Source organism: Ornithorhynchus anatinus, chromosome 14 (assembly GCF_004115215.2).
Source record: "Ornithorhynchus anatinus isolate Pmale09 chromosome 14, mOrnAna1.pri.v4, whole genome shotgun sequence".
NCBI lineage: Eukaryota > Metazoa > Chordata > Mammalia > Monotremata > Ornithorhynchidae > Ornithorhynchus > Ornithorhynchus anatinus.
Genome location: NC_041741.1, coordinates 14,530,718 through 14,546,036, shown reverse-complemented (window position 1 = coordinate 14,546,036; position 15,319 = coordinate 14,530,718). Strand labels below are relative to the sequence as shown.

The 15,319-nt window shown below is 40.4% G+C and overlaps 1 protein-coding gene across 4 annotated transcripts in view; it reads right to left on the bottom strand.

Moving 5' to 3' along the window:
- Positions 1-862: 862 nt before the first annotated feature.
- TTC6 (tetratricopeptide repeat domain 6) overlaps positions 863-15,319 on the bottom strand; it is an 85,036-nt gene continuing 70,579 nt past the window's right edge. For 2 of the 4 annotated variants that reach the window (XM_029079528.2, XM_029079529.2), the window contains exons 25-32: positions 15,106-15,219; positions 12,542-12,661; positions 11,268-11,341; positions 9,848-10,058; positions 6,830-6,982; positions 6,108-6,278; positions 3,878-4,103; positions 863-1,362 (exon numbers count right to left, since the gene is read on the bottom strand). In XM_029079528.2, the coding sequence (XP_028935361.1) occupies positions 1,226-1,362; positions 3,878-4,103; positions 6,108-6,278; positions 6,830-6,982; positions 9,848-10,058; positions 11,268-11,341; positions 12,542-12,661; positions 15,106-15,219 (1,206 nt within the window). In that variant the 3' untranslated portion in view covers positions 863-1,225. Of the gene's footprint in view, positions 1,363-3,877; positions 4,104-6,107; positions 6,279-6,829; positions 6,983-9,847; positions 10,059-11,267; positions 11,342-12,541; positions 12,662-12,728; positions 12,759-15,105; positions 15,220-15,319 lie in introns of all 4 variants that reach the window. The other 2 variants (XM_029079530.2, XM_029079531.2) reach the window with 2 other exon arrangements.

Genomic DNA, 15,319 nt, shown 5'->3' with positions numbered 1-15,319 from the left:
TCTTAATTTCTCTGTGTCTAAGTTATCTCATCTGTCAAATGGGGATTTGGGGATTAAGTGATTTGTCCAAGGCCTCAGAGCTGGGACTAGAACCCAGGTCCTTCTGACTCCCAGGCATGAGCTCTATCCACTAGGCCATGCTGCTTCTCTGTTTGTTTTTTGTATCTGTTAAGCACTTACTATGTGTCAAACACTAAGTTCTAGAGGTATGAGCTAGATTGGACTGTGACCCACATGGGGCTCACAGTCTGAACAGGTACAGTGAGGCACAGAGAAGTTAAGTGACTCACCCAAGGTCACATAGCTTTGGTAGAGCCAGAATTGACTTGCTCACGTGGGCTCACACTCTTAATCCCCATTTTACAGATGAGGTAACTGAGGCCCAGGAGAGGGCAAGTCACTTGGCAAGGTCACCACAGGAGACAAGTGGTAGAGCCAGGATTAAAACCCACATCCCAACTCCCAGGCTCATGCTCTATCCGCCAGGTTATGCTGCTTTGGGGATGCAAAAGCAAGGACAGATTGAACACCGAATGTGAAGACTGATATGACACTCACCTGGCAAGGTGGGGCAGACTCCTTCAGGAAGCCCAGTGGCAGGAAGAGCTAGCCAAATGCTCCTCAGGCCCTGCAGGTGCTCAGGTAAGCAGTTGAATGAAGATCCAGGAAGTCTTGTAGGGAACCACTGCCCCTGCAGGGGTGACGGAGTGTGTGTTGCAGTCATTAACTGGAGGGGGGCCCAGCTGTGGGGAGTGCAGATAGAGGGGAATGCCCCATGTCCATATCTCAGCAGTAGGGGGGCTCATGCAAAGGTGGTGGGAGTACAAATGAGAGAAGAGAATCAAGAAGAGAGAGTCTTCCCAACGTGGCTCGGAAACTGTTTAATGTTTGGCACTTGCTGACCACTTACCGCTTTTATCTACTGGTTCAAACTCCATTTAGGAATGATGCAAAACAAAGCAAGCCACTTCAGGGGAGGAAAAGCACGTTGGAAATTGAAGACAGACAGCCCCTTCAATTCTTCATGCTACCAAGAAATTGTCAAAGGTACGGAAATGCTTTCCTACATATTAAGGTACCCAGAATAGGCCTTTTCCTATGAAATGTGTTAAAGAAAAAAAAATGCAAGGAAAGATAACCCTTTCTTTTGAACAGAAAATAAGCTTTCACAGAGACATCTGTCTAGTCTGCCAAGTATGAGCTATCTTAGAAACTAGTTCTCTCATCAATGAGGTCTAGACATTTCTTGAAGGTCAAGTGCTTGCTTATAGTCAGTGATGGCTTCTTTGATCAGTCCCATTTTACCCCGGACGTCAGATCTCAATTTATATGCCAGGGCATCATTGGGTTGTAGAGACAAGGCTGCAAAAGAGAAGATCACATTTCAGGGACTGTCTTATTACCAAATCCTTCAACCTAAATCATTTTGATTATTTTAAAAAATCTTGAAATTCAGTGGAACATTCCAGCCTCAACAAGTTTGTCCCCACAAAAGGATCCTTCTCCTCTAACTAAATTTCCCTTCCTCCTGGATCAAGGAAGCTTTCAAAATGGTCAGAATCTCAAATTGCTCATACTTAGGGAAGCACTGAGCAAGCAGATTCATATTAAGCATTGGCCAACCTCTTGCCCCTGGAGTTGCTAGGGACAAAGCTCGTGTAGACTCTGATAACTCTGCAAGAGGGGACTGCACTGCCTTCTTAACTCCAAAAACATCTTCTGTAGCAGAACAAATGTCTCCAGCCTGGCTCTAAAGGCTAAGCTGGGCTTTGGTCAGTGAAGTTTCCTGCCTGTCTCAAGGAGTGTCATGGAATTCTTATGGCAGCCACCGTGACTTGTTCCAACAGAGATAAGAAAGAAAATCTTACATCAATCCAGCAGTAACTAGACCAAAAAATAATAGCATCATCTCAGTCTGCCCCATCCATCAACCCCATTCCCCCTCTGGTAACCCAGGAACTGTTAGCTCATTATGGACAAAGAATGTGTCTGCTAGTGCTGTTGTATTGTGCTCTCCCAAGTGCTTAGAAAAGTGCTCTGCATATAGGTTGTGCTCAATAAATACGATTGATTGAGGAAGCAGGAATCTCCACCACCATGGAAACACCACAGAGGTAAATGAGGAAGAGAATACTGTTGGGAGGACTCTGGGGGCTCCTCACTCCCACAGTCATAGGGCATCTACGGAGAGCTGTGGTCAAGATATGTCCTCTGGACACTGGCTTTCTAGGAACAGTTTGCTGACCATGTCCTCCCTTACATCCACCAACACTGCTCCTTTCTCAGCCAGCCTCTCTCTTGTTTGATGGGTGATCCCAGGGAGCAAGGCTATTGGGGGCTTACACATGGTTGTGTAAGTACACCTGACATGACAGTTGGCTGATGTAGTTGGTTAAGGGTGTGGACACCCTTGACCTCAGTGACACAGAGCTCTATCCTCACTCCCTGCCATCCCCTGCTATATTTTAGCTCAGCCCAGCAGGACAGTTAGTCTGGGGAGGACAAGAAGGAATCCCCACATTACAGCATTTCACAGACCCGTGTCAGTGAAGTGGGACCCCCCCCCTTTTTTTTTTTTTTTTTTTTTAACGAGGGAGAACTGCTGAGTCACTCAGTCGCATTTATTGAGCACTAACTGGGTGAAGAACACTGAACTAAGTGCTTGGAAGAGTAAAGTATAAATTATACTTATAACGTTATAACTTTATAAGAGTTATAAAGTATAACAAGTTCGACTCCCAGCTCTGCCACTTGTCAGCTGTGTGACTGTGGGCAAGTCACTTCACTTCTCTGTGCCTCAGTTACCTCATCTGTAAAATGGGGATTAACTGTGAGCCTCACATGGGACAACCTGATTACCCTGAATCTAGCCCAGCGCTTAGAACAGTGCTCTGCACATAGTAAGCGCTTAACAAATACCAACATTATTAAAGAGACATATTCCTTGCCCTCAGTGAGTTTACAGTCTCGTGGAACACACAGTCCTAGACACAGACAGTAACAGTTCCCTCAGTGACCCACAAGACTGACCTCCATATTCAGTTTCGGGTTCTTAACCACTGGAATCTCAAACATCCTCAACCTCCATTTTTCTTTTGAATTCTTAGGTCAGTTATGTATGAAGAAAACTTGGACAAACCCCTAAGAGCTGATAGCTCTTGAACCATGGGGACAAGGAAAAGGTATTTTGGGTAATTGAGCCCAGTAATTGTTCATTTGTAGCATAAGCTTCTTGTGGGCAGGGAATGTGACTACCAAATCTGCTTATATTGCTTAGTGCGTTGCTCTGCACACGTAAGTGCTTAATAAATACCTTCACAGATAATGGTACACATAGACCAGCCCTGAATAAAGTAGCCCTGTGCTATTGACAGCACGGCTCTTTTCATGAATGCAAGTGTGACAGAAAAAACCACTGCCTACCCTACCTCCCACATTATTTACATTTAATAATAATAATAATAACAATTGATACTCGTTAAGCACTATGTGCCAAACACTGTTCTGAACACTGAGCACTGCTCTAAGTGTTCTAAGCATTTATGAACATACATCCCTGTGCTCAAACACCATTGAAATCTTGTCAGAAAACTGGGTGGCCTAGTGGAAAGAACACGGGCCTGGGAATCAGAGAATCTGGGTTCTAATCCTAATTCTGCCTCTTGTCTGCTGTAGGAGCTAGGGCAAATCACTTAACTTCTCTGTGCCTCAGTTATTTTATCTATAAAATGGGGATTAAGACTGTGGGCCCCATGTGGGACATGGACTGGGTCCAGTCTGATTAGCCTGCATCTACCCCAGCACTTAGTATATAGCGTACAGTAAGCCCTTAAAAAATACCATTAAAAAATAATCAAAGGAAACAGAAGAAACAAACCTGTACTAAGATCTTCTTCAGCTAGGTCATATTGTTTCAGTGTGCAGAAGAGGTGTGCTCGGTTGAAATACACTGCAGCAGAGAAAGGGCAGAGTTGAATAGCCCTCTCAAAGTCTGCTTTAGCATCTTCGGTTTTGTTTAGCAGCATATTTGTAATAGCACGGTTCAAGGCGGCAGATTCATTTTCTGGGTCAAAATGTAATGCCTTGGAATAGTAGTCATTGGCCTATGAAGAATGCAGAGTGTGAGGTTTTTCAATATGTTACATAGTATCCAATATTCTATGGAGTTTTTATCCTCTAGAAGATACTAAAGTAAAACTGCTACTGGAAGGAAAAGTGTAAATTAGCAAGTAAATACTTTGCATAAGAGGAAAAGAGTTAGTAAACCTGTTCCCTACCCACAAAGAGAAGCAGTTAGTACAGTGGGTCTTTTGTACACACTAGACAAATTTTAATCTTTCCCTACTGATTTGTCTGTCTATCAAGTTGGCCTAAAATGATCCACATTTTGATCCAGTTTCCCTTTAAGATAAACCAAGTGGAAGAAAGACATCTGTGAGACAAGTAAATTCTAGGAATGTCACCCCAACTGTGGCCTACAGCAAAGTCAGTCGAGTGAGGAATATCAATCCCAGGGCTACTCTCCCAAACTCTTAGAACAGTGCTGTGCACATAGCAAGCACTCAATAGATGCCACTGATTTATTGATTGGATTAGAAGTCGAAGTACTTGAGTTTTACCCGTGCAGTAATGGCACAACCTGAAGGAGAACTGGTAGACTCGTTCTTATTAGCTGTGAAGCATTTATCTCTCTGTAAGGAATTAAAATTGACTACTCCCCTCCCCTTCATTCTCTCACACTAACACTGGCTACACAAAACCTCTGAGGGAACTAAAGAAAGCCATGGAAACGAGTTTTGATGAAAGCCACTCGAACAACTTAGTAAAGCACCAGCAAAGAGCAATATTAGGAAAAGACAGAATCAAATTAGATGGATTCTTTAAAACAATTTTACAAATGAAATTCCAGAGTTTGGAGGCTGGCCTTAGTAATAACCAAAGACTCTTGAAAATACCTAAAAGGTAAGAATCAATGGCTGGAGACTTTTCAATGTGAATTTCCCCATTCTAAAGAGAGGGTGTATAGCTGCAAATTCAAGAGGAGTTTGTACAATTCAGGGATGAATGATCCATAATAGTTCACTGGAGGTGAAGTTAGGGATGGAGAGGGAAAGGTTAATGAGTGTGGTTGCCCAAGAAGAAGATAAACTTTTGGTTGCTACTCTCAGAGATAGAGTCCTGAGCTGGCTAGATCGTGGGTTTAATCCAGTAATGGCCTTTCTTATTTTTCACTTTTCTGTCTATGGAAGAACATTCTCTCTAATTCCAAGATTTTTCAGGACTTTAAAAAATGAAACTTTCAGTGTGGAACCTCAACATATGCCTTTATAAAAGATACTACATAAGCAAGAATTCACTTCTACCCAGATGCTTATTACCTAATCCTACCAAAGGAATTCAGAAGATTAGTGAAGTATGCTTTCATTTTACAGAAACAGTATTGTTTTCCTTAAATAGATTGATATTGTTTTCCTTAAATAGATTGATATACCTAAACTTAATTACAGTCTACTAAATTTTCAAGCATAGAAATGAGACTCAGCAGTCTGTAATTCCCAGGATCAACTTTGGAATCCTCTTTCTAGTTGGCTGCTATATCAGTAACCCTTCTGCCCTTCAATACAATGGCTATTTGTAACACGTCTTCCTACCCTTGCCAAAAGTTTGACACCTTCCCCTCGGAATTCCTTCAGATTTGGAATCCTTTGCCAGGATCTTTCAAACTCCACTACAGCTTCCCTTGATTTCCTGTTGGCACTTGCCCTGGTGCTATGAATGGCATGAACTTTTCATTTTTTCAAAGAATGATTTTTTCCCCCCCTGTCACTTAGCCATGCAGGGTTTGTGGTTTGTCATTTTGTTTATTCTGATCCTAAAAACTCACTTGATCTCCCCGGATCTCAGTTCTGTTTATTAGTAAAATGGGAGTAATATCTCCCAAGTGAAAAGAAAGTCCTACAACAAATTTTGGAAGTTTAGCAATAACATCCAAAAATGCAAGTTTAAATGCTAAAGTATAAAGATTACATATTTTAGTGTTAGAGAAAAAAATCAGTCCATGTAAAAAGATCTAACAACAGTATGAAGAAAGCTTGATCTCATCTTACCTGTGAAAATTGTCTATTGTGAAAATAGATATTTGCTGCATTAAAATAAGCCAAAGAATATTCAGGGTTTAGAGAAATTGCTTTTTGATAGTCTTTCATAGAAATATGTCGGAAACCCATAAACTGATGAATGACACCACGAACTGTCAGTAATTCTGCAGTAGTGGTGAGCTGTAAAGCAATGACAGAATAAACATCATCACAATGTTCTGTCCTCTATTTCAAGGAAGGGTGGGCAGTAATTTTGTTCAGGATTCAGATGCATATAAAGGCCTTCTACCATATTCCACAATCATACAAAAACTAATCTTTTTTCTTAAATGGCATTTGTTAAGCACTTACTATGTACGAGGGACTGTACTAAGCACTGGGGTAGATACAAGATAATCACAGTGGACACAGTCTCTGTCCCACAGGAGTCTCACAGTCTTACTTCCCATTTTACAGATGAGGTAACTGAGGCACAGAGAAATTAAGTGACATGCCTAAGGTCACACAGCAGACAGGTGGAGAAGCTGGAATTAAAACTTTGGCCCTCTGTTGAATAAGGATTTTTTGTGGGGTTTCGAAAATGAGTTTAGATTGTGATTCTATGGTTTTCATAAATTCCTTTCTCAATGAAGTTTTAAAAAAATACTTTCTGAGAGCCAAAGACACTTATCTGATTTCAACCCTGATAGTCTACTGATATTAATGTTCATGAAAATCCCACCAACCTTTACCTTTAGGCCTGCATTGATATCCTGAAGTGCAGCAAAATTATCACCCATTTGAAGACAAACCACAGCTCTTCCTTCGTATGCCAGATGATATGTAGGGTTAATTTCCATAGCAATAGTAAAGTGATTCCAAGCTTTCTGGAATTTTCCTTGGCCCTGAAATGAATTTTTTTCACTGTAAAATAGTTCACTGTGCGATAACTACTGAATAGCTCAATGAAATTACTTAGGAAATCAAATTTAGTCAAGTAAAATGCTTTGAGATAGCATCTGTGTACTTGCACAGCACCATAAATCCATGGAATTATGCTTTTCTTAAAAGAAAATCCACAAGACCTAAGGGTCTGAGTTAATTTGCTATTTATCTCTAAAGAATTGGATGGAAATTTCAATAATCTAGCATGAATTTAGTAGCCTGAGGGCGTCTTTTACATCTTCTTGGTGAAGTCTAAATCCTGAAAACTAAATTAACACTTTACATATATTTCTTCACAACCTTAGTTGAGAATATTAACTCTTTAAGATTCTATTAAAAAGACTACTAGAGAAACAGTCTCTATTTCTGAAGATGAGGCCCAGCACAACCAAGAAACCTTCTGACATATAAAGATATGACACTTGTCCCAATTATTGAGGAAGTCACCATGGGAACCAGAGATTTACCTGGATTACCTGCTGCACTCTATAAGCAAGAAGGAAACACATTTAGCATATGGACCTCCCCAGGAGAAGCCTCAGAATCTCTAAGATGCCATGTTCTTCAAGAAGAAAAGTGAGAGATATGACTCTCATTGGTCTCCATTGCTGACCTGATCTTAAATCAGAGTCCTTCTGGACAGGCTATTGAATGAATGTCATCAACTAAACAGTCCAACCACCCTAATGTTGCATGAGATCCCAGCCTGGGACACCAGACATGATTTTTGCCACCTGCCAGCTATAGAAAAAGTGCAGGTCATAGCACTATGACCCATATACAGTTTTCATAGACATTACAAAGACATTTATTACCATCTGTAGTCCTAGATTCTGAAAACTGCTTAGTAAATTTGGCTACTCCAAGAATATTTGTTAAGCTTTTTGCTATTTATGCTATTTGTTATGTGCTTACCATCTACCAAGCACTGTACTAAGAGCTGAAGTAGGTACAAGATAATCTGGGCCTACATGAGGGCTCACATGTCAGCTCTGTGACCCTGGGCAAGTCACTTATCTCTGGGTTTCAGTTACCTCACCTGTAATATAGGGATTAGGAGTATGAGCCCCATGAGGGACAGGGACTGTGTCCAACCAGATTAACTTGTGTCTTAGAACAGTGCTTGGCACATAGTAAGCACTTAAGTACCATAATTAAGTAGAAGGAAGAACAGGCATTGAATCCCCATTCTGCAGATGAGAGACCAGAGTCCCACAGAAATTAAGTGACTTGTCCGTGGTCACACAGTAGGTAAGTGATGGAGCTAGAATTAGAACCCGAGTCCTCTGACTTCCAGGCCCGTGCTCTCTCCATTAGGCCACCCTGTCATTAAGGTTCCTGCTCAGGTCAAAGTTTCAGGGAGGCCAGTCTGATTCCCATCAACAAGGGGGGGAAACTAGGACTCTACAGCACTCCCTGTCCTGTTCAATTTATTGTTTACAGCCACGCAGGTTGATGCAACAAGAAACCTAGATACATACATTTTGAATTCCTTCCACTCAAAAAAATCTTCCAACTCTACTGACTTTGAGCATCATTCACAGACTGAGGCAGTCATTTAAGAATGCTCGAAGTGGAGGACTGTGAACTAAAAACACACGCTCAAGCAGGTGCTCAGTGGGTTTTGTAATCTGTTTCTGCCAAATCAGCCAGGCTTGTTGTGTGTCCATAATGGCTCACTACTGGCCATACATCTGGAGAAATCCACACCAGGGAAATGTTACAGGCAATCAAAGAGCTACATTTGCAACCTGGAACCTAAGGTATATTTTTGCAAAATAAAATACATTCTATTCATCATCTTTGACAGGGATAATATGATTTCCAATACAATTATTTTCTGTATGGTGCAAGTATTGCATTATAGTTTACACAGGTCCTTTTCTGGGCCAAAAGTGCAATGATCCAGTTGTAGCCAAAATAGAAAGGACATTGCATAGTTTCATTTATGAATCAACTACGGTGAATTTCTCCCTTTCCTTTCACACATTGAAAATTAGCCTGCAAACTCCCCTGGGAGCAGGGATCAGATCTACCAACTCAGCTGCATTTTACTTTCCTAAGTGCTTAGTACAGTGCTCTGCCTACAGTAAGGGCTCAATAAATCCCACAGAAGTAACCAACACCCTGGAACCCAGTGGGAATGGGAAGGGGAGGGCTTTAGCTGGTGAGTTAATGGAATTCACTAGCTTCACAAGGAAATTAAACCAACCTTCTTTTGCCAAAATAATTTTTCTCCCCTCAATAATAATAATGGTATTTATTAAGTGCTTACTATGTGCCAAGCACTGCTCTAAGCACTGGGTAGATACAAGGTAATCAGGTTGTCCCAGGTGGGGCTCACAGTCTTAATCCCCATTTTACAGATGAGGTAACTGAGGCACAGAGAAGTTAAGTGACTTGCCCAAGGTTATATAGCAGACAAGTGGCGGAGCTGGGATTAGAGCCCATATCCTCTGACTCCCAAACCCGTGCTCTCGCCACTAGGTCATGCTCCTTCAAAACCTTAGTGAAGGCACATCTCCTCCCAAAGGCCTTCCTTTTCCTCTTCTCCCACTCTCGTCTGTGTTACCTTGACTTGCTTCCTTTGTTCTTCCTCCTTCCCAGCCCCACAGCACATACGGACATATTTGTATTTTATTTATTTATATTAACGTCTGTCTCCCTCCTTCTAGACTGTTAGCTTGTTGTGGGCAGGGAATGTGTTGGTTTATTTTGTATTGTACTTTCCCAAGTACTTAGTACAGTGCTCTGCACACAGTAAGCATTTACTAAATATGTCTGATTGAATAAAACAAAGAAAATGGTGTGTTTTCTGAACTTACCTGTAAATTGTAGCCCAAGCTAATTCTGGCTTTCATGCACATGGGGTTCAGGTGTAAGGCTCTCAAAAAGTCCTTCTGGGCTTGTCTGTTGCCATCCTCATGGCCATATTCCAGGAAAGAATTGCCTCGTCCAACATAGGCGTTCAGATGAAAGGGATCCAGTTGGAGGACATGAGTGAATGAGTTCACTGCCTTTTCAAATTCTTGCATTCTGAAAGAAAATAAAGACATTTCTCTCCGGTGGATTTCTTGCAAAATAGTTTTTTAATTTACAGTGTAGCAATCATATTTATTGAGTGCTTTTTGTGTACAGAACACTGTACTAAGCACTTGGGAGAGTGCAAAAGATTAGAGTTGGTAGACCCATTCCCAATCCACAAGGGGTTTACAGTCTACTGTGATTTTAAAGTAGAACTGGGGAGCTCTGTAGCAGGATTTGTGGGGGTTTTTGAGGGGGGAGAGGGGAGGGAGTGGGGGGGGTGGTTAATGGTATTGTTAAGCACTTGCTAGGTGTCAAACACTAAGCACTGGAGTAATTGGGTCAGATGCAGTCCCTGTCCTACATGGGACTCAGTCTGAATAGGTGGGAGAGCAGATACCCTCATTTTACAGTTGAGGAAAGTGAGGCACAGAGAAATTAAGTGACTCCTTCTCCCCTGCTTTCAAACACACGCAGGTCTCTTCTGTACAAAAAAGGTTTCTGGATCCTCTATCCTTCAGCACTTGTTCCCTATCCCTATTCCAATTTCTGCCAAAAATCCTGGGGTAAAAAGCATAAACCCACTGCCTCCATTTCTTCAGCAACTCACTACTTGATGCTCTGCAATTCTGGTTTTGGCCCCTTTGCTCCACTGAAACTGCTTACCACGAGGAAAAATAAGGATATAATTGGTAATAGCAGTAGTAAACTCCCTGGTCTCAAGTAATTTACATAAATGGTAAACTTGACTGAAATGCTAAGGGTGCCTGTTGTGATGACACTATCAGAGAAGGTGGAAGTTGATTAAGGAATGTCTGCTGGAGGGTACTGAATATGGGGAAACCTGAGGTCTGGCAGATTTGAATTAGGAAGGAGTCATCAAGCCGGGGGAAGGATGTACATTGAAGAGCAGTGTAAACCCAGTTCCTCAATAATGTGTGTTTTTACTGCTTGTTTTGGATAGAACAGCTGTGGGGAATTCTAGGTGACATTATTTCAACTCCATACACCTGGATAGGTAGAATTCAGTAAGATGTTGGAATAAATAATAATGATAATGGCATCTGTTAAATGCTTACTATTTGCCAAGCACTATGCTAAGCACTGGGATAGATACAAGAAAATCAGGTTGGCCACAGACCTAGAAAAATGCTTGCGTCCATTCACTGGTCAACTAAAATCCCATCATTTCCTCCTACAAAAATGAAATATGATCAATACCTGTGATGGCAAATCGCAATGGCTTGATGGAGGTACACATTGGTAGGATTTGTCTGTAGTGCCTCAATAAAATCCTGGAAAAAAAATGGAAAATTTTTATTATTTGCTTTGAAAGTGATTTCATTCCAAATTGACTATTAGCACACAGTATGAATTATTCTCAGGGCACGAATTTTAAAACAATCTATGATAGCATTCTGCACAGTACTATTGCTTGGGCATTCCTCCTACCCCTGTTTCATCAAAAATGACATTTTTTTGGTATTTAACTATGTACCAGGCACTGTACTAAGCATTGGGGTAAATACAAGATAATCAGGTTGGACATGGTCCACGTCCCATAAGGGGTTCACAGTCTTAACTGAGGAACTGAGAAATTAAGTGACTTGCCCAAGGTCACACAGCATACAGTGGCAGAGCTGGGTTGAGAACCCAGCCATTTGTCAAGTACTGTCTCAGTGGTAAATAAGGAGTTAGGGGAAAATGTGAAATTAGTTGAAATATTTCAGGGTTTCTGTCATATCAGGTGACATTCAGGAATGCTTCACGCAGTCTGCATTGACTGACGCTTTCTCTGACTTACCAATGTCATTAGTACTCCACTAGGGAATTGGGAAGCAAATTCAGTGTGCAGCTGGTTTAAAATCAGTTTCCAGTATGTAGAAAAATTTAATTAGTTCTAATTGATTCTCTTTGCAATACTAACAAACTACGAACAAAACTGCTGCCCATGATCTCATGATTTTGCTTGAAACAAGCTTTAGAAAGGATTCTTGGCAGGGCTATCTTGCATTATAACCATTCACAGTTCCCTTATGGAAATAATGTCCTTCTGATGTACCATTATGTTTTATCTAATCACCCTCACAAAATGTTGTATTCTGGCAGGAGTGTCTATACTAATAGACACAAATTTCAAAGATACTATTCCTTTCTTCTTTCAAGGAGCGTACAAGCTAATGAATAAGACAAGATATAAGAATTGACAAAAATATCATAGTAACTACTAGATTGGTAGCTCTTTGAGGGCAGGAATACAAACCGGTTGTATTGTACTCTCTCCCAAAGCACTTAGTACAGTGCTGTGCACACAGTAAGTACTCCATAAAATAGGAAGGAATCAAAAACTTGATAACAAATAAACAGATAAATACATGAATGCTGAGGTGACTAATGGGCTGATATGACCAGAAAAGGTGGGGAGATATAGATGGCAGAAGATAAAGACATTAAATGAATGCCAATTTTGCAATTTCTTAAGAAGAATCTTGTACCTCCATTGCATACACATGCTTCCCTAGTTCTGCGTAGATCAATCCACGATTAATCAGAGACTTGAATATAATATCAGTTCCACAATCAAGAAGAAGAACAATTCCAAAGTCTATTAAAGCCTACAAAATTGAAATGACTATTTTAAATCTGAGTTTCATTTACAACATCAAGCTGTGTTTATCTTACCGGAGCCATGACCTTTCTTAGTGGATTTGCCTAATGTTAAGAAAACAAGAAAATGGGTTTTGGGTTTGACTGCTTTCTTCCTCCATTCCCATCCCTTTCTTCCCTCTCTTGGCCTGGGAATAATTATTCCCCCAGAACATAGCTTCTTGTCTCTTAAAATTGCATAATGAAAAATAGTTAAAAGATCTACTTCTAAATGCCAGGGGAAAATGGAAGCACAGAAAAAAACCTGGGATGCATAAAAAAAAGAAGTAAATTTTGTGCACTGAGATACTTTACAATTTTTCCTTTAATTATTGCAGTTTTATAATTCATCAATTTTTAAAAAGAAGATGCCCTCTGAAAATTTTTGGATCCAGAGAGTGAAATCTCATATATACATTATATGCCACCAAGTCCTGTCGGTTCTATCTTCACAATGTCTAAAATTCACCTTTTCCTCTCCATTCTGACTGCTACCACACTGATCCAAGATATTATATCCCACCTTGACTGCTGAATCAACCGCCTCGCTGACCTCCCTGCCTCCTGACTCTCCCCATTCCAGGCCATACTGCATTCTTTAGCTCATTTTTCTAAAAAAAAATTCAGTCTATATCATCCCATTCTTCAAAATCCTCTCCTGGTTGCTCATCCACCCCCACATCAAGCAATCATATATTGAGTGTTTAGTGTGTACAGAGCACTGTATTTAGTGCTTGGAAGAATAAAATTTCAGTGGAGTCGATAGACATGTTCCCTGCCCACAAAGAGCTTACAGAAACTCCTCATCGTCAGCTTTAAGGCACTCACTCAGCTCTTGCCCTTATTTTACCAATCTTCTACAATCTGGCCCTCACGCTTCACTCTAATGTCAACTTGTACCTCTATTTCGCTGCTGACACTTTGCCCATGTTCTCCCTCTAGCTCGGAACTTCCTTCCTCTTCATTTCTGAAAGCCCCTCACTCTCTGTATGCTAAGAGCCCTCCTAAAATCACATCTCCTCCAAAAGGCCTTTCCTGACAAAGCCCTCATTTCCCCTACTTCACCCTCTTTTCTGCATCAGGTAAGTACTTGGATCCCTACCGACTAAGCACTTGCTATTCACCCTACTTTCAGCCCTACAGCACTTATGTACTCATCTTTACAGTCCATCATTTCCCCTATATGGAATTTATTTTAATGTCTATCTCACGCTCTAGATCATAATCTCCTTAAGGGCAGAAATTGTTCCTACCAACTCTACTGAATTGTCCTCTCTCATGTGCTTAGTATAGTGCTCTGCACACAGTAAGCACTCAATAAAAACCATTGATTCAAATGTGTTTTTCTGCAATTCCCTTTTTTTAGCATCTGATAATTTTCTTATTATACTCAAGTTACAAGAAAATGGATTGCCTTCATTTTGCACTCATTTCTTATGACAAGGAGAGGATTATTTGGTAATGCTGCTGTCTATCCACCTGCTTTTATGATTATGGTAGCCATTTTGTAACTATTTCAGCCAAAATTTATTTACATTGGCATATCAGAGGAATTAAATTTCATGTTTTCCTAAGATGCAGATTAAGGGTACAAACCATTTTAAACATCCTCAAGGAATGAAAAATTTAGAAAATGAAAAGGTATTATATTAATCAAGCTATAATCAGTAATGCTAGTAGAAGTAACTGAGCACCCAGAGGGTACAATACACTGTGCCAAACACTTGAAAAGTACAAAACCAAAAAGCAACACATTCCCTGCCCATAAGGAATTTCCATTTTGTTTATTAATGCATAAAACAATTAATGCATTACTACAATACAATAGTACAATATTACTACAATACTATGATGCTTAATTTCCTACATTTTATATTTTTGGCAATTCCCCACCTTCACCTTGCTCCTTATGGTCCTGAGAATCAATTAATCAATCAATGGTATTTACTGACTGCTTACTATGTGCAGAGCCCTGTACTAAGCACTTGGGTGATTAGGAAGACTGTAAGCTCACTGTGGGCAGGGAATGTGTCTATTATTGTGCTGCACATGCTCTGCATACAGTAAGCACTCAATAAATACCACTGCTTGATTGACTGATTCGTGCCCAAAGAACTGATGTGTTCTGCCTCTCCTCTGTTTTCTCTGTTTCTTTTTCTCAGGACTTGGGGTTTGAGTGGGAAACTCTTAAATCTATTTTCTGCAGGAAGATACTCTGCTCTATGAATAAGGATGGGCGAGGTAAGTGAGGTAAGCCTGATGTAAGTTTCACAAGAAATGTCTGCAGGTCAAATAATTCTTGAAAGGTATAATCAAGGATTTAGTGAGCTCACAAATAGCAAAAAAAAAAATCTATAAATACTTAAATTGGAGAAAAATATAAATCTCATTTATGGATCAAGATGGTTCTTACCTTTTGAAATTCCTTCATTTTGTGAAAACACAGTGCTCTGTTATAAAAAGCTATAAAACAGTTTTTGTCTAGATTGATGGTTTTAGTTAAGTCTTCAACTGCAAGTTTATAGGTCTGCAAAAACAAAGTGTGTGTGTGTATATATGTATACACACATTGGTGTTATAAGCTCTGGGTTAGATGCAAGTTAATCAGGTTGTTCACAATCCCTGAC